The sequence below is a fragment of the Muscardinus avellanarius genome (genome assembly GCF_963383645.1).
Source record: "Muscardinus avellanarius genome assembly, chromosome: 4".
NCBI classification, from domain to species: Eukaryota; Metazoa; Chordata; class Mammalia; order Rodentia; family Gliridae; genus Muscardinus; species Muscardinus avellanarius.
This window is the reverse complement of record NC_137789.1, coordinates 148,828,835-148,847,818: the sequence shown is the minus strand read 5'-3', so window position 1 is coordinate 148,847,818 and position 18,984 is coordinate 148,828,835. Positions and strand designations below refer to the sequence as shown.

At 55.9% G+C, this 18,984-nt stretch overlaps 1 protein-coding gene across 1 annotated transcript; it reads right to left on the bottom strand.

Annotated features, from left to right (window-relative positions):
- Window positions 1–3,104: 3,104 nt before the first annotated feature.
- KCNK18 (potassium two pore domain channel subfamily K member 18) lies at window positions 3,105–17,575 on the bottom strand (the record flags this gene model as incomplete). The annotated part of the gene is made up of 3 exons (XM_080693624.1): window positions 3,105–3,901; window positions 15,538–15,666; window positions 17,353–17,575. 3 exons carry the CDS (start codon window positions 17,573–17,575, stop codon window positions 3,105–3,107), a joined length of 1,149 nt encoding a protein of 382 aa, XP_080549750.1.
- Between the last annotated feature and the right edge of the window lie 1,409 nt (window positions 17,576–18,984).

Below are 18,984 nucleotides of genomic sequence, written 5' to 3'. Positions count from 1 at the left end.
CCACCTCAGAACCCCAGGGACAGTGAGTCCCACAACGGCTCTGGCCCAGGTCCTGGGAGTCAGAAATGAGCCATGAGAAGGAGATACAGGGCATTTTGCATCTATGAGGGAGACCCAGCAGGTGACCACCATAATGCCCCTGCCCTCCAGAGTCCAGGAGGTCCTGGGGCAAGTTCTGGGCCCTTGGATTTGAGAGGTGGGCTTTAGTGAAGCCGAGACCCATAGCTCCCCATCCTCCCCACATTCACAGAGCAGGGTCCTGTGGGGCAGTGGGATGGGGATTCCCAAGAGAGGACAGGCCAGGGAAGCACCCTCCCGCACCAGGAGAGACCTGGAGTTTGGGAGAGAGACAGATGACTCTTACTGGGGCGGCATCTGTTCCAGTCTGCGGAGGCCTCCGTGTCCAGAGGCTCTGCCCTTAGCATCCCCGCCTCTGTGTGGGAGCTGTATGTTCATGGCTTCCCTCAGGCTGCTGTCCACAGGCAGTCTGGGAGTGTTCACTGTGTGGCTTTCAACCCTGAGATGTCAGAAACACCTGAAGGGCTTGTTAGAACCCAGTGTGCCACTTGGTAAGACTTGGGTAGAAACAGTCTGCCTTTCCAGCAGGTTCCTAAGGGTGCTGCTGCTGCTGGTGGTCCTCTGAGAACCACTGACTCAGAGTCAGGCTCAGCCTGGGCAGGGATCCTGGTTCCATCACTTAGAGCAGTGGCAACTTGGGCGGGTTGCTTGGCCTCAGGTTCCCCATCTGTTAAGCGGAGATAATCGGTGCTTACTGCTGCAGGGAGGACCGGACCAGATCCTGTATATGAAGGATTCAGCAGGGCCTGGCATGCAGCCATCCTGCAGTAATGTGGCTGCTGTCCTCGGCACTCACGCGCACCGAGGTCCCCGCAGCATCCTGTATGTGCCAGACGCTGTGAAGGGGGAGTGGAGGTTAGAAAGGAGGAAAAACACAAGATTGTTTTATTCGGCAGCTCAGAGTTTGCAGATAAGGGAGCAGGTAAGAAGCTCATTACAATCCTTCAGCAGAGGACGCAGTGGGAGCCTGCAGGGAACAAGAGTGGCCACTTCCAGGAGCCTTGGGACAAGACCTAGAGGAGGCCACAGGTGGACGAGCCTCAAAGGGAAGTCTTCGTCCACCCCCGAGGGAGAAGCGCATGTGGGGCTGAGTGAGCCGCCAGTGTCCTGGTGTCTGGCCCTGCACTGGGACCCCTTGGAACCTTTTTAAGTCCCAAGGTCAGGACAGCACCCCCAGCCAGTGTGCCTGCAGCTTGGGAGGTGCTCTGGGAAGAATGTTTGTGTCCCCCAAGATTCATGTGTTGAAACTCTGCCAGTGGAGGTGGGACCTCCGGGTGGTGATTGGTGCAGCTGAGGTCCTGGGGGTGGAGGCCTCAGGACGGGCTCAGAGCCCCTATGAAAAGAGGCAGCCATATGCATATCCTTGAATGCTCTCACCAAGAGCCCGAGCTTCCTGGCTCTCTGTTCCTGGACTTGAGCCTCCATGAGAAATCAGTGTCTGATGATTATGGACCCAGTGCATCCCTGCCAATAGCCAATGTGAGCTGCTGGAAGCTCCAGGTGTCAGAGAGAGGCCAGGTGGGGACCACCGGCCACAGGTGGGATGAACTCACATCCACGCACAGGGCCAGTGCAGGAGCCAGCCCCGGGCAGCAGAAGTACGAGGCAGGGGCAGGACGTGAGGGGCTGGGCAACACCGCGGGCTGCTTCCTCGGAGCCCCAGATGAGTTCTGGTTAGCAAGGAAAGGAGCAGAGAGCAGGACCTTGGATTTGTGCAAAGTGCGTCCAGACAGCCTCCGCCTGTGGCGTGCGATTGGACAGGCCCAGGTCTCCAAGGTGGTGGCTCAGGGCTCCCTCCCTCCTGAGAGGAAGTTCCTGCACCTTCTTGAGAAGCCCCCCCCCCACCCAGTGGCTCCCCATGCCCTGAGCCACACAGCATAGCAGTCAGTGGATATCTGTGGACCGAACTTTGAGCCGTCCTGCAGCCCGCCCCGCTGGATCTGGCTGCCAGGGGCTTTGCCGCAGCTCAGCTGGGCCACTGTGGCTTGGGGGGTGTCGAGAAACCAGGATTCCCCAGACCCTGGACTGCTGCCGCCTGCAATCTGCCTTTGGTGCCTGTGTGCCACACTGGTTCTTACTCAGCCTGGACAGTCCCGTCTTCAAGGGCTGAAGAGACAGAAAGTCTGAGCGTGGTGGGAAAGAGGGAATATTCCAGAAAGGGAGACGCAAGACACCTCTGAGAGCCAGCCTTGGCCCTGGACAGAACCTGAGAGAACAGAGACGCCGCCAGTCACGGGGGCTTCCTTCCCCTCAAACCGAAAGCTCCTGGCAGGACCCTCTCAAAGAAGCAAGATATAGTCATGGTCATTTTTGGTAACCATCGAGGGAGACAGGAAAGACATCAGCTCTTCCATGGCTGTGCCAACCAGTTCACATATGGCCTGTTAATGTCCTGTCCCAGGCCAGGTCCTCAGGAGTGACCCGGAGACTGAGGTGTGAGTGAGTGGGTATTGGGAGGGGCCCTCGGAGGCCCCAGTAGGACTGGAAAAGTGAGGCAGGGAGACAGAGGAGGCCGGCGTGCCAACGAGCACCGAGGCTTGGTCCACCAGACCCCGGGGGACAGTGTACAGCACACGCCAGCGTTGTCCTGGGGAGGGAGCAGGAAGCGAGGCTCCATCTGTCCCCAGCTCTCCCACCAGTCACTGAGGGCGGCCCCGGCCGTGAGCTCCTTGGCCCTTCCTGCTGGACTGATGCTTTGGTGACCAGTCCCCTGGGGTGGATGAAGGGCGCTGAGAGCCAGGACGCGAGGACGGGGCTCCTCCAGCCCTGCTTTGTCTATGTAAGATGGTGCTTTCTAAAAATGCAAAGAAACTGGTTTTTGGACAAGGGGGAGGGGTTTTCATGCCACTGGACATTGGCCCAGTCTGGGCAGGGCCTCAAGACCAACTCAGCCCTCATGCCAGCATCGAGTCCGTTCCTCGGGGTCTCGGAGGCTCCAGTGGCCCTGGCTCCGACCTCACGACCCCACAGGCAAGGTGAGACCAGCTCGGCCCTGTCTGTCGCTGGAGGGGCCGATGGCGCCTTCTTCACTTTTTCACGAGGTGGCAAAACTTCCCTTTTGCAAAGAACAGCAAGAAATTTTTATAGATGTGGATGAGCCTGTTCTGCACCAGCTTGAAGGCAATGCACACGATCTCCATCCCGATGATGATGTAGATGGAGAAGAAGAGGAAGAAGTTGGGGTGGTCTAGCATGGTGTCCCCAAACCCGATGGTGGTCAGCGTGACGAAGCAGAAATAGAAGGCATTTTCGAAGTCCAGGTTTCTCTCCCAGATGGGGAGGATGGCAGCCGCACAGGAGATGTAGGCGAAAACCACCAGGGCGATGACCGGGAGGGGGATGTCCAGCCTCTCCACCTGCCGCCCCACCTCGTCCAGGTTGCTGATGATGGAGCAGGAGAGTCTCCCCAGACCCAGCTCTGGACACGAGTTGCTCCTCTCGACGCCCTTGGGGGGCAGTTGCAGCGAGTTCTGTTTCTCTTCTGCTACGAGTCTCTCGAAGAGCTCTGCGTTGCAGCTCGGGTCTGAGGGGCACCTGCCGGGTTTGGGGCCCGGAAGCTCTTCTGCGCTGATGACAATGCTGGGGGTGGTTCTGTCCAGAGGCTTGGAGTCGGGCTTCCTCCCGCACAGCAGTCGGCACCACTCGGGTGAGGGACGGGAGGAGAAGGAGAGCTTTCTGAACCGATCGTAAGACTTGGATAAGATGGTCGCCAAGATGTCGCCGATATCCGTGAGGACCAGGAACATCAGAGGGATGCCAAAGAGAGCGTAGAGCATGCACAGGTATTTGCCAAGCTTGGTGACAGGGAAGATGTGGCCATAGCCTGGAAAAGAAGAGTCTGGGATGTGGTCTCCTGTCTCCCGATGCCATAAAAAGCTTTAAGAGACCCTTGTCCACTTCCCCTCAAAAGTGTGACTTGATATTTTTTGGTACTAGAGGCTGAACCCAGAGGCATTCTACTCCCAAGATACACTCCCAGCCCTTTTTATTTTTATGTTTTGAAACAGGGTCTTTGTAGGTCCTTGAGTGTCTCCCCAAATTGCTGAGGCTGCTCTGGAACCCACGATCCTCCCGTCTCAGCCTCCCAAATACTGGGATTACAGGTATGCACCACCACGCCCAGAAAAAAAGTGTGACATTTTAAACAGTGGATATAATCAGTAAGCCAAACATGAGGAGGAAGGGGGAGGAAATGGGGTGGGACTTGGGGAAGGGCTAAATGTATGTCTCTACCATCTTGTACCCCATTAAGATGTATGACTACAATGTGCCAATACAACATTAGAAAAAATAAATAATGGGCTGGGTGTGGTGGCGCACGCTTGTAATCCCCGCGCTTGGGAGGCGGAGACAGGAGGATCACACAGGTTCAAGGGCAGCCGCGCTGGCGTAAGAGACCCTGTTTCAAAAATATAAAATAGGTTTGGGAGTGTAGCCCGGAGGTAGAAGGGCTTCCAGGAACCCCAGTACCACCAAAAAAAAAAAAAAGAAAGAAAGAAAGAAAGAAAGAAAGAAAGAAAGAAAGAATAATGAACAATGTAATATATAAAAATAGTCATCTCAGACCAAGAGTATAGATTTTTGGTAGAATGTGTGCTCAGAATGGGTAAGGCCCCAGGTTCAGTACCCAACACTATAAATAAATAAATAAACAAACAAACAAATAAATGTATGTGTGTATGTAAATTATCTCAAAGCCCGCTCACTTTTCTGGTATGGAAAGTGTCTCTGTGAAGGGACAGGAATGAGACCATCTCCTCCATAGGACAAAGATCACCTGGAACCCAGAGGTTTCACCAGGAATGTCCCCTGCAGAGGACAAACTCATGTTTGGGGGTGAGTGGCTATCTTCACTCCAGGTGTTAGCGTCCTCCTGAGGATGGGTGTGGCCCCCTGGGAGGATGGGAAGAGGCAGGTGAAGGAGATGGGCGGCTTTGCCAGCCTACCCACTACCTCTTCAACCCCAAGGCACTGGCCTTTAAGAAGCCACCATGCCCCTGCTCCCAGATTTTGGGACACATTTTCAGGTGTGACTGTCCTGCTTCAAGAGTGGCTAGCTGGGAGGAGTCCAGGAGGCTGAGCCTGCCATGAAGTGGGCGGTCGATCAACGTGGAGTCCTGGGCACACTCGAGCCTTGCTATAAGCACCTATCACGCAACCCTCACGGGCAGGTGCCACTATCCCCCGTTCACTGATGGGGAAAGTGAGGCACGGGGAATAAAGTATCTTGGCCAAGAGGACACAGGTGCTCAACAGTGGGGCTGAGAGTCCAACCCATGGGACTCCGCAGGCCCAGACTAGTGCTCCCAACCTCAGGGCAGGACACTTCTCCGCGGAGGACCAGTAGCAGGCAGAGGAGCGGCGTCCACCCCCACCCCCACCCCACCCAAAACACACAGGACAGCAGAGTGCCAGCAGCCGCAGCATGGGGCCCGGACCTTCCCGAGTGGCCCAGCTTGCGTGACCTCCTCAAGCAGAGCAGGAGCTCCTGAGTTTAATGTCTGTGTTTAATTTTTGATGTCACAGAGGAAGATTAACACAGGAAAATGCAGCCCAATTATGTAAATTAATTCGAAGGCAATTCCTAGCTGGGCTGAGCGCCAACCTCCTCCAGGACCACAGGTCCCTGTGCAAACTCCAGCCTCAGCTCTCCCTCCAGGACAGGGGCACTCAGGACGCCCACCCCCGCCAGGCCCCCAGGGAGAGGGCCCTAGCCACGGCTCAAGGGTCTCATCAGCTTTCGTCTGTCCCCACGCGCTGCCCAGGCTGGTCCCACGGGCCCCAGTGGGTGGCGGGCTGGCTAACCCCAGGTGTGCCTGCATCCACTCAGTGAGTACTGAGCACTTGCTGTATGCACTGGGGATGCAGTGGCACCCAGGGCAGGCATGGGGCCTCATCTTGCTGGCTTCTGTCTAGTGGGGGAGGCAGAAAGCAACTAAATACCCAAACTTGAGGATGCCATTGGGAATGGGGGTCAGGAACAGGAAGCAAGAGAGCAGACTGTTCTGTGATAGAAAAAAGTAGGCGCCTAACTCCGGCTCAGGAAAGGCTTCCTGGTGAGAAGACACTTGAGCTGAGATTGGGAAGGGGACTATGAGTCCACCAGCTAAAGAAGCAGCCGTAGCATGTGCAAAGGCCCCGTGGTGGGTCTAGAAAGGGCTGTCCAGGCACCAAAGCAGCGGCGCACTGCACATCTGTCCAGGTGGTGACCGGAAGCTGAAACCCAGCCTGCTCCGTGCTTACCAAGCTCAGGGCTCGGGGCCCAGGATAGGTCCACCTAGAGGGGTTGCAACTCTCTACTCCTGGACCAAACACAAAGCACGCATCCTCAGGAAAGGTTTCCAGGTGAGAAAACAGAAGGGAGGCGGCATGCTGCCTAAGAACTCGCTGGCTGGAGTCAGGAAGGAACTTAGCACCTGGTGCCAGCGCTCTCCAGCTCTGTGGCCATGGCTGCGGGGCTTGTCACCTTCTCAGTTGACACAGGTAGAAAGGCGGGAGGGGACGCTAGCCCCAGGACGATAGGCAGCGGGGGATTCAACACTCACTGCATGTCAAGTGTTCGCAATCCTGCCTGGCCCACGGGAAGTGCTCTGTCTGCGACTGGCCTTCAAGAGACCATGGTTTCTCAACCACCAACGGGAAATGTGGTCAGACATTAAGTGCCCTTCCTGGGAGCAGGCGCTGTTGCGGTATCAATTTCAGTGGAGCACTCTATTTGGAGTCTGGAATGTTCTGCCACAGCCTGGAGAGTTGCTCTGCTGTGCAGGTGATGGACCCATCATGGATCCGACAGACCCCAAACCACCCGGGGCCCCTGGTGGACAGAGCGGGGAGGCCACGTTCCCTGCACAGGTTCCTCCGGGATGCAGGCCTGGTGGGGACAACTGTGGGTGGCCTGTGCTCATCCATTAATCCACTGTTTTTCTTTTCAGACAGAATAATCCCTTTCAATGGAAGCAGGGTCTGATGGCCACACTCCGGACTGCTCCTCTACTAAGCCAGGACGCTCTACCCGGGGCTTGGCTCTGAGAATGTATTCACGTCCCTAAAACATTGGTACTTAAAATAGCCACAGGCTCCCTCCCTGGCTTCCCTGACTTCTGCCCTTGAGCCCCCGGCTCTGGCCACCTCTGTGCAGCCACAGCCCCTGTCTCCGCCATCTCCCTGTGCCCGTGCCCTTCTTTGCAATTCTCTATATTATCTTCGCTATCTGACCTACTGTATACATTGTCGGTTTTGCATCTGAGTGAAGATTTCAGTTTTTGTCCTTGAACCCACTCCCATCTGATGTGCCAAGAACAGTGTCTGGCATACCAAGAAATATTTATTAAACAAGCACATTCATTGGACACCTACTGTATGCCAGGTACTGTGGGTGGAGTGGGGACATGAGACACAGCAAGTTTCGATTGCCTGCCCCTTTAGAGGGAGCTCTGAGCTCCCCTGGAGGAGCAGGGGACCCCCAAGCCTGGGCCGGGATGTCTGGGGGGAGTCCGGGCCTTGGGTCAGCAGGATCCTGCACAAGCCTGGTCCCAGACAGCGTGTAAGTCCCCAGTTCACACGCAGCACTACAGAGGTCTGGAGAGGCTCCTCGAAGTAACTAGCAACCCCACCTCCCGGCTGGAATGCAGGCTTCGGTGTTTGAATTTATTTTTTGTGATGCTGGGTATTGATGTAGAGGTATTCTACCTCTGACCTAAACCTCTAGCCCTATTTTATTCATTATTTGGAAGCAGGGTCTCCTCAATTTGCTTGATTTAAAGATTGTAACACCCATAAAAAAAGATCTATAAAGTGTCTTTTAGAGTCAAACTCCCCATCGCCTGCACAGCAGAAATTGTGCTGGCAATCTCCATTTTTACCCGCACTGGATGGAAAAGGAGCAGAGAAGTCTGTTGACCTGTCCTGGGTCACACGGCCCACAGACAACAAAGGTCAGCACCCTTCCCACGAAGACCTGGCCTGCACGCATGCCCAGCCCAGCCTGTCCTTGGCTGTGGTGGGTTTGGTGATTCCTACGCAAAGAGCCCTCGGGGCTGCCTCGGAGTGACATATGTTCATAATCAAGAAGATATGCGAGCCGGGCGTCGTGGCACATTCTTGAAATCCCAGCATTTGGGAGGCTGAGACAGGAGGATCACGGTTCCTGGACAGCCTCAGCTACTTAGCAAGGCCCTTTGCAACTCAGTGAGACTGTTTTAAAGTAAAGAATAAAATTAAAAAAAAAATAGAACTGGGAGTATTGTAGCTTGGAGGTAGAATGCCCCTGGGTTTCCCAATAATGCAAAAAAACAAAAAAGATAAGCTACATTAAAAAATGTACCAAGAGCCGGGCGTGGTGGCGCACTCTTGTAATCCCTGAGCTTGGGAGGCGGAGACAGGAGGATCGCTCAGGTTCGAAGCCAGCCGCGCTGGCTTAAGAGACCCTGTTTCCAAATAAAAAAAGTATTTAAAAATAGGTCTGAGAGTGTAGCCTGGAGGTAGATGGGTTTCCAGGAACCCCAGTACCACACACACACACACACACACACACACACGCACGCACGCACACACACACAAGAAGGTATGCTACATTAAAAAATGTACCAAGAAAGCAAGTCTCAGAGAACTCACAGCCCCTAGGAGGGGATGGTGCCAACTGACTCAGTCACCGACCGCGACAGCGCACAGCGGAAACCACGTCATCGCCCACGATGCATCTCTACGGACACACGCCACCAGCGCTCCACACTTAGCCTGGAGCTTTAAGAGCCTGAGCGCGGTCCATTCTGCTGCAGAGGCCCACCCAGCCCGAGTGGCCAGGACCGAGCGCCTCACACCTGCCGCGTTCTGAACACCAAGGCCAGGCGCATCTCAGGTGAGACCGAGCAGGGCAGGGAGTAGTATTAGCAGGGGACCTTCAAGCACTGTTATTGATCACAGGAAGCGTGGACCATTCCACAACATCCTCTTCCAGTTGTAATTGCTGCATGGCACGATGTCCTAATTGGCTCGGACAATGGGTAGTGGCTTTGCTTTCTTGAAACTTAAACCACTCATGCTAATGCATTTCCATTAGATCAGTGGTTCACAGCCCGACTCCCATCAGAACCACCTGGAGGGCTCTAAAATACTATCCCCAGTACCGCCTGGTCCCTAAGGATTCTGACTTGATTGGCTTGGGGCAGGTCCAGCCCTGGGAGCTTGTAAAAGACACTGAGGCCGTTCCAGTGTGGGGCGGGTTAGTGCTTCTCAAACGTTAGCAGCATCAGAATTCCATGAAGAACCCATTGGGACATGAACTGCTGGCCCACACCTGTACGTTCTGGCTCAGAACTTCTAGGATGGGGCCCGAGGATGCATTTGCCTTCCTAGAAACTCTGCATTGATGCTGATGCTGTGGGCCCAGGACCACCCTGACAACCACTGTAACAGATCTCTGGCTCCCCACAGGGGGCATCTGGAAATGTCTGCTGGCAGCCACAGTGGGCAGGGCAGTGGAGAATGCTCCTGCCAAGTTGGTGGGGGCCAGAGATGCTCCGATAGTGCCCAGTCCACCCCCCTCACAATTATCTGGTCCTAGAGTTCCAGAGGCCCCGGAGCCAGGGTAATGGAGATGCCCTGCATTAAAAGAATCTCAGAGCTGGGCGTGGTGGTGCACACTTGTAATACCAGCATTTGGGAGGCTAAGACAGGAGGATTGCGGTTCGAGGCCAGCCTCAGCTATTTAATGAGGCCCGTTGCAACTCAGTGAGACCCTGTTTCAAAATAAAGAATAAAAAATAGGGCTAGGGATGTAGCTTGGGGATAGAATGCACCTGGGTTCTATCCCCAGTACTCAAAAACAAAACAAAACAAAACAAAACAAAAACCAACTCAGTTCCTGGGCTGGGGAATAAAAGACAGAGCACCATGCTCTCAGCCCCTAGCTCATCTCTAGCATCTTCCTCCCCTTGTCTGCTCTCTGGGGTCTGTCCTCTCCAGTGGTCCCTGAACTCTGGGTCCCCTGGAGGGGCAATGGGGGCTTGATCTCGGCCCTCCACTGACCTGGGAGCCACAGTCCTCCCACAGCCCCTCCCCATTTCTCCCTGCACAGCTACTGCTCCCCTCCCCCAGTTGGGGAGCAGGTCCCGTGGGCCTAGTCACCTGGGAGCCACTGCTCACTGGCTGGGACTAGACTGGATGAGGTGGGAGGGAGGCCCAGTGGAGGCTCCTGGGAGGAGATTTGTGCTCATGATGAGACCCAGACTGGCTGCCACTCCCTCGTGTGGTCCTCAGCCTCCTTCTGAGGCCCGGAGGGGCACGTCTAGGCAGGTTATGAGTCTGGAGGCCTGGCTCAGAGAGTCCATCGCTTTGTGGAGGTCACACAGCTCTGACCCAGGGTGTCTGGCCTCCAGGATCCAGCCTGACCCTGTGCTCTGCCACCCTGAGCTGAGGCCAGCACCCAGCTGCAGCTCCATGATCCTGGGCAGCTGGCCCTCCTAGGGATTGGTACCTGCTCTCTAAAACTAAGAAAGAGTCCGGGTCCTGTGGCCAGCCTGGATGGGTAGGAGCTGAGTGAAGGGCATGGATGCTGGGAAGGGATGTGACCCGAGAGCCTCCAGACCCTGGAAGAGAGGCCTCACCACCTCCACTGCCCCTGATCCCACCCCTGCAGCAGTGGCAACCCCCCAGCTGGCCCACTCTGATGCACCCCCCAAAAAGAGGCCAGGGGGCGATCCAGCTTGAGCAGGCCCTCAGTTCCCAGAGAATCTCGGTGCTGGCCCAGGGACATACAGCCTGTCCGGAGACAGGATGGGCCACCCCAGCCCTGTTCTCTTCCCACAGGGTCCCCCACCTTGCCCCATTCTCTGCTCTCCTACAGGATGGTCACCTCCTAAAGGGCACAGGAAGCCGCAGGCTCTGACGGATTGTCTCCTCTGCCAGGGACAAACTCTTGCCCTCAGAAACTTCACAAATCCCTTTGACCCCCACTAATCCCTTCAGACCCAGGTCATCAGTCACTTCCAGAGAATCCGCACCCCTCCCGGACAGAGCGGGACCCCTTCACATCCCGTCCCACCTGCACCCATCGCCTGACACAGCGGGTGATCAGCGGGCCTTGGCCTGTTGCTTACTGTCCCTCCCCCGACATAGGACAGGACAGCAGGACAGTGGGCAGGAGGATTAAGGCCCAGGAGCCCGGGCTCAGATGCACATGAGCTGTGGGGCCTTGCAAAACTGGCTGACCCACAGGGGCCTCAGTCTCCCCATCTGAAGTATGGGAATAATAATTGCACTGGCCTTGCTGTGAGAATCGGAAGCGCTAATCAACGTAAAGATCTTGGGACAGAGGCGGTTCGTCCTCAGGGCTAAGTGTCAGCCAGCGCAGTTTGGTGGTCAGTGTGTGGATGAGACAGGATGGAAGAAAGGAAGGAAAAAAGGGAGGGAGGGAGGGAGGGAAGCAGATTTGAGGGTACTCACTCATCTTTAAACCAGTGGTATCCCCAGTGGAGGGCAACTCGCCTGTGGACTCCAGTACAGACCAGCCCTGGGTGAGCTGCGCTTAAGGCATCCTTCCTCGCTGGGGGCTGGAGACTCAGGAAGCAGGTGCGGCCAGCCCCCCCGCCCCAGTGCCTTCTGTCGCAGGCCAGCCATCTGCTCCATCTCCACACCAGCAGGCTGCAGGCAGAGGGCTTCCCGGCCCTCCAGGCTCTCCCTGGGGCTCCCTGAGCAGGGTGGGCAGGGTCCCCCAGCAGCCCAGGGACTTCAAGGTCAGGAGATCACCCCGGGGGGACATCCCTGGACTTGAGTCTCAAAGCTGACTCCTGGACCGGCTCCACCACTGTGAGACCTCAGCCCCTGACTTGCCACTCTATCTGGGCTCAGAACTCGGGCTCACAGCACGGGGTTCTCAGGACGCCATGTGCATCGGGCAGGTGCAGGGCACGGCCTGGCCAGGATCCGCTTGTGTTGCCTGCTGCCGTCCTGGCGCTGCCCGATCCTGTGCTCCTGCGCTCAAGCCTCCAGCCCCAGCCACACCCTCCTGTGTCATCCTCAGTCCGGAGGAGTCAGATGCCAGGTGGATGCTGGGGACTCTAAAGGCCTCCTCTGCAGCTCCCCTCCCCCAGAACCCCTGACCCACAGTCCCAGCAGTGTGGGGCATCTCCATTTAGAGGCGCCACTGGGCGCTTAAACTCCACTGGCCCTGGATTCCACACTGGGTCCCCAGCCTCATCCTCGCCACCCTCCCCAGCCTGCCAGTCCCATCCGCCACCCAGAGACCTGCAGTCGCCTGGCACTTCCCCACCCCACAGCCACTGCCACAGCCCCAGTCCAGGATTCCCTCCAGACTTCCTTCCCACCCTCCTCCTCTTCCTAGCCTGCTCCCCGCTCAGCCACTGGCCCCTCTCCCTGGACTGGTGCCCCAAGGCCTGCAGTGGCCTTCTCCTCCCACTGCATCTCTACACAGCTGCCCGGGTCCTCTGCGAGGCTGGGCCATGCGTCTTGCCTTGCTCGAAGTCCTTTGGGCATCTGCTGCCCCCAGGGTGGACCCACGCCCTCCGCCCTGGCCCCCCAAGTCCTCTCGCCGCTCTGCACCCTGGCTCAGCCTCCTCCCAGAGCCGGCCCTTCCTTTTGCTGCTTGGCCTTCGCTGGTGCTGTCCAGGGCCTGGAGTGCCCTGCTCCGGCCACCTTCCTATCCTGAAACTCCTGGTCCCCCATCAGACTCCTCTCACTACTGTCATGGCCCCCAGGAAGTTTGGGGTGCTCTCCTGTGGATGCCCTGCCCTCTCTTCTCAGAATCCTCTGAGCACCTCGCGTCCCACACCACGCACTCAGATACCTGCCCATACCTCTGCCCTGTCCAGGAGCCTGTGGACTGCCCGAAGGCAGGAGCCAGAGCTTCCCTGCCTGCAGCCAGGGCCCAGCACCTACCACTGGCTGGCTGCCATGGTTTCGTCCCGCTTGGAGTCTGCCGTGCCCCCGCACGCATGACGTGGCATTAAATCTCAAGGAGATGAAGCCCTGAGGGGGGCGTTGTCCCTGGTCAAAGTACTCCTTGCTCTTAGATGTCCTTTTATAAGCTATTGTTCTTTTGGTAATGATTCTATACTAAAGGCTCCCGTGATGTAAAACAGGGTCCCAAAAATCAGGACCATGGGAGAAACTGAGCCCGTGGAAGATAAAAATTCTGGTAATATATGTCTGAGCCCTCAGACTCTCCCTGCCTTGCTCCAAGCTATAATAAAACCTAGTTAGAGCGTAAGTGCTGTGAAAGCATTCAGGCTGCAGCAATTACAATGCAGAGTTCCTCTCTATCTTTGCCCTTGATTCTAATCATTAACCTATAGTAAAAGCCTTAAGAGTCAACTGAAGCCATTAGCCCTAAAACTACAAGAAAGGCAACCGGTGCCTCTGTTTACCTCCTCTCCTCGTGATCCTGTCCACATTTGGCCTGCTGCCTGCTTTTGTAAAGTTTTCTTGAAATTCATTTGTCTACTTATTACCTATAATTATTTATTTCGGTAAAATTTCAAAGTTGAGTAGGTGCAGCCGAAACTCTGTGACCTACAAAATATCCTGGATATAGGAAAGATAAACTTTGTATGTGACTTCAAAACAGCCTAGTTGATGAGCAGCTGATACTGCCCAATACAATAGAGCCGAGGGCCAGGAAGATTCTTGACCCTTGCACCTAGTACGTGCACTGCCCGGAGACAGGGAGGCACCACCTGGCTAAGGAATATGTATGTCAGGATAAAAGACAGGTATAATAAATGTGCAGATATAAAGTTTTGGTGGTCGCCGGGCGTGGTGGCGCACGCTTGTAATCCCCGCGCTTGGGAGGCAGAGACAGGAGGATCGCGCAGGTTTGAAGCCAGCCGCGCGCGCTGGCTTAGGAGACCCTGTTTCCAAAAATGAAAATGTAAAAAATAGGTCTGGGAGTGTAGCCCGGAGGCAGAAGGGCTTCCAGGAACCCCAGTACCACCAAAAAAAAATAATAAATAAAAAAAATAAATAAAGTTTTGGTGGTTATAATGAAAGGAAATCTTGTGAGAATAAGAAAGCATTTTGTATGAAGTAAAGTTTATCCTAAGATTGTCTCAAAATGGGAAAGAAAAGACCAGGATAAAAAACAGAAGGTTAAAAGCAAAGTTGCAGAAGGTTTGTGGGTATGCCTATGTGATGAAGATGGATTATTAAAAGAGGATGGTAGAGGCTAGAGGAGTACATCTGACAAACCTAAAAACTTCATGTTGCTTTTTGGGCCCTATCTGCTAAACTGTATTGTGAGTGTTGTTTTATAGAATTGAAGCTTTCAGACATCAGATGGTATTGCAGACAGAATCTGGCAGACATCCATCGCAATCCTCTGGATCATCATAGACGTACATGACACGGATTCCCCCATGCCAACTACATGTATGAACGCTGGAACCTCCAATTTCGTCCCCATCCAGCTCAAAGAAGTTACTAGAGAGAGGAAGACATGGACAAAGCCTAAGGAACAGAAAGGGTTAAAAGAGATTCTAAAAGCCAAATTCTCCAAAAACTCTGGGTGTAATTCTTATCCTTTCCAGAATTTGTCCCCTAAGACCCACTTGCAGGGTCAGGGGGATAATCTTAATCATAAAGACCCACCTGCAAGGTCAGGGGGCTGATCTCAGTCATAAAAGACCTGTGACGTCACAGGCCTTCTGTCTTGTTTATGGTTGGTGATTTACATGTCCTTCACTCTATGCTTCACTATTGTTCTTTGGTATTTACACTTTTCTACTAGGAATCTCACTGGAAGGGTACAAATCTTGATTTTGGAAAATAAACTGGGTCAGTTGCATGAGAGGAGGCAATTGTCCGGTCCAGTCATTTCAGATTTCTCTTTCCCAAGCCCCGGGGGTGAATCCCCACGTTTAGCATTGTGAACGGGGACTTGAAGGAGTTTTATTTGATAAGGGAGGAGAATCGCGCAGAAAAAGCCTCTGCAGAAAACAGCCGAAGCCTTTTGCCCATCTTCCAGGAACTAAGTCCCAGCGGTTTCAGTGCCGACGGGGCTGGTCCGTCGCAGCTGACAGTGCTTTGTGCGAGAGCACTTGGTCCAGGGACAAGAAGGACCATATCCAGCTGATCCCAGTCCAGTGATCTCCCGCAAAAGTGGTCGCTGACCTCGGGGGTTCATGGGCTGCTGGGGGGTCCTGTCCATCCTGCTGGGGGGGCTTGAGACTGCACCCAGCTGAAGGAAGGACACTCCTGCTGTGCACAAAGGCAGCTTTGGGATGAGTGGCAGCCCTGATCACTACTTCCTCTGCACTGGAGCCAGTGCCCACCTGAGCACAGGCAGCCCCAGGGGCCAGGGCACGTCACAGCCACTAGAGCTGAAGGAATCGGATGTCCCAGCATCCGCTCACAGCTGCCTCCCCCACCCTGTCAGGCCCTCTCCCAGGCAGGCTGTGGTCCTGGCCAGAGGTGGCCCTGGGGGCCTGCCCCCACCCTGGCACTCACCCACGGTACTGAACACCGTGCAGCAGAAGAAGAGCGCGCTCAGGAAGGTCCAGTCTTCCGGCCCATTAAACCACTGGGGCTTCATCTTCTGCAGATGTTTGCGCAGGTCCAGTCTCTTGCCTTCCACAACTAGAGAAAGAGCCGGGGTGAGGAGAGCCACGGCCCATCAAGATTGTCCTGCCCCAAGAGGGCGGGTTTTCCCCAAGCACACCCCTGTGGTCTCAACACCAGTGCTAGGCCTTGGTCCTCCTTTCAAGTGGACACCAGGAGGCCACAGAGCCCCCAGGATAAGAGGGCCCAAGGGACAGGCCGGAGGGACAGGCCGGAGGGACAGGTTGGAGGGACAGCCTTAGGAGAGTCTTCACTGCCCACCTCCCTTTCTTTCACTGTTCACAGAAAGATCAAACCTCTACTCTCTCTTTTTCTCTCTCTCAGGGGATTCTAAAGAATTGAAAGCAAGCTGCTTATAGGAAAGGCCGGCTGGAATGTGGCTGGAAATTGAATCCGCAGCGGAGGGTGTGGTGGTCTCCCTGGCACCAGGGCCCTCTCTTCCAGGCTGGGGAGGAAGCCTTGGCCTCCGCAGGGCTGGCCCCAGGGCCAGGGCGGGGCCAGAACCTGGACCTCACAGAGGTCCCCAAGGAGCTCTGTTGCCTGTGCGGCCTGTGGGCCTCGGGACCCCAGAAGCTGCCTGCTGCTCGGGTAAGGTTGGAAGAGGACGGCACCAGCCCGGCACATGGGGGATGTCGCCGCTTGTGGGATGCGCCAGCCTCAGGGCCGCACACCTGCAGGCCAGACACTGCTCCACCCTGACTGGCTCCCATAGCCCTGGATAAGGCTGCTTTCTGAGCCTCAGTTTCCCTTCGGGGAGGCAGTACGGCAAGGTGGGGTAAGGCTCAGACTCCGGCACTCCCTGCCTCCACTTCCCTAGTTGTGAACACCAACAAGTTGCTTCACCTCCAAGCCTGTTTCCTAATCTGCACGAGGAGGTAATTCACACCCAAGGCAAGGGGCTCTGGGAGCATTCAGTGAGATACTGTGCGCACGGGGTTGGCCCAGGGTCCACCTGAGCTCACCCCCACTGACCAGGTTCACCTCCCATACACATCAGTCCAGTGGCAGCTGAGCAGCCCCTGCTGTGCGACAGGACCTGGGAAACCTTTTAAAATGAGACTCCCGCCCAGCCTCAGGGGTCCAGACAGAGCAGGTCTGGGGAGAGCCCAGGGTGGGGGAGCGTTGGAGACGAGCTCCTGGATGAGCCGATGTCTGTGCTGGGGGAGGGACTGACTAGCAGGAGTCCAGGCCACAGCGCCCTGAGTGTGCAGGCCTCAGATTGTGGGTCCCCTTCTCTCAGGGCCCTGGCCAGGGCTTTGCTGTCATGGGTCACACAGCAAGAGGGGAGTCAGCCGGTCAGAACCGGGCCCCAGTTCTTCTCAAGCCCTGCCCTGCTCTAGCCCACTGCAGAGGAGGCCTTCACCACCACACGCACGTGGGAGAGGAGGGGTGCTGCCCCCCATCCTGGGACCCAGGCTCAGTTAGGAGGGCTCCCTGAGTGCCAGTCCTGGGAGTTGAATCTCAGGCGTGACTGGCCTAGGTGGGGCACCCCGTGTTCTTCCTGCACTCTTCGTAGCCGCCCTGAGAGGCCCCCCACTTAGCTCTCTACTCTCCAGAAGACAAACCGAGGCTCAGAGGAAAGTCGCTGGCTGAAGTTGCCCTGGACTGCGGAGGATACAGCAGGCGGCTCCCAGCCCCAGGCTCCTGCCCCCAGGAGCAGCCTCCACCCTGGGGAGAAGGCTGCCCGCAGGGGGAGGCACCTACCTGTCCTGTTGCAGCTCAGGATGCCGCACAGCTCGTCCAGGAAATCTGTGAACTCAGGGTTGTCCTCTGCCTCCAGGTCTGGGCGGCCCTCGATGGCAGAGAAGAGCGCGGCGCCCAGCAGCGCGTAGGTGACCAGGCAGCCGAGAAAGCAGAGGCCGGGCAGGAGCTTGCCCATGGCCTCGGGGCAGCACCTCCTGGCCCGGGGCTGCCCCTGAGCCTCCATCCTCCCAGAGTCTGTGCAGCAGGTCAGGAGGAGCCCTGGCAGAGGCTGGAGCGCCTGAGCCCCGCCAGAGGGCGGGCGGTGGGAGTGGCTGGAGAGGACCAGACTTCAGCGCTAAGTGGATAGTGAACGCGCGCGTCCCCCAGGACTCAGAAGCACCGGAACCCATCATGCTCACTCATCGGAATTACTCAGACGGTGCCCCCGCTAGACCCCAAATTGCTATTGATTCACTTGACCAGGCCTGGCCCTGCCTGGCAGGGGCTTTGCGAGAATGACGTGGCTATTGTTTCCTCCCTGAAACTGTAGTTTCCACTTCCAAATTCCAAACCCAAGTTTTGGTTTCTGATCAAGTGACTGTGCTAGGGGTTTTCTGTGACATCCCTGGCCCAGTGGACTTGGTCCTCTGCATGAGTTAAGTGCAGACAAAACTCTAGTTTCCAGAGGCTCTCTATCCTGTGTGGATCTAATTATTGGCCCTAATTCTAATTATTGGACTGAAACATCCTGGCCCAGGCCTTGGGCTCACGGTTGGAGGAGTACAGGTCCTTGACCCTTAGCTTTGGGCAGCATCTGAGCTGCTCCAGCCCAGGGGCTTCAGCATGCTGTGCAGGGGGCTCACTGCAGGGTCTTGGCTCTGCCATGAGGAAACTGTGCCTGGGTGACAGACAAGGAGGTGCATGATGTCATGTCATTCATCAGGAAAGGAAGCATGGGGGCTGGGGTGTCGCTCTGTGGTGGAGCGTTTGCCTTGCATGCTCAGGGCCCTGGGTTTCATCCCTAGTACTGAGAAGGAGAAGAAAGAAAGAAAGAAAGAAAGAAAGAAAGAAAGAAAGAAAGAAAGAAAGAAAGAAAGAAAGAAAGAAAGAAAAGAGAGAGAGAGAGAGAGAGAGAGAGAGAGAGAGAGAGAGAGAGAGAGAGAAGGAGGCATCCCTCTGCTGCTTATAGAAGCGTGGTTCATGGCAGCCCCAGCCTGTTCTTTCAGGATTTGTTCTGCTTTGCAGCCTTGTCAGAGCCCCCTGTCCAGTGGCTGAGCAGGACAGGGGTACAAGAGTCTCCCCATTTCTGCTCAGAGCAGAACTCTTCCATGGCACAACCCTTGCTCCAGGGCTCCCTGTTGATGCACAGAGACTGTCGGATCTCACTGGAATCGAAGGCTCTCCCTTCCATCCCGCCTCCTCCCTTCTCCTTTCTCTGGTCTTACTTCTCAATAAAGCATCCTTAATAACTCTGTCTCAGTGTCTGCTTCCCAGAGGATCAGCCAGACAGGGGTGGCGGCCTGAGGAAGCTCTAAGCTTGGCTCTTAGCACTGGGTCACTCAGGCCCTAAGTGGGAAGGAGATGTGTGCAGGCAGCCTTTGGGGCAAGGTGGCTGGCTGTTCATATTGCACTTTCTACCAGCAGTTAGCTGCG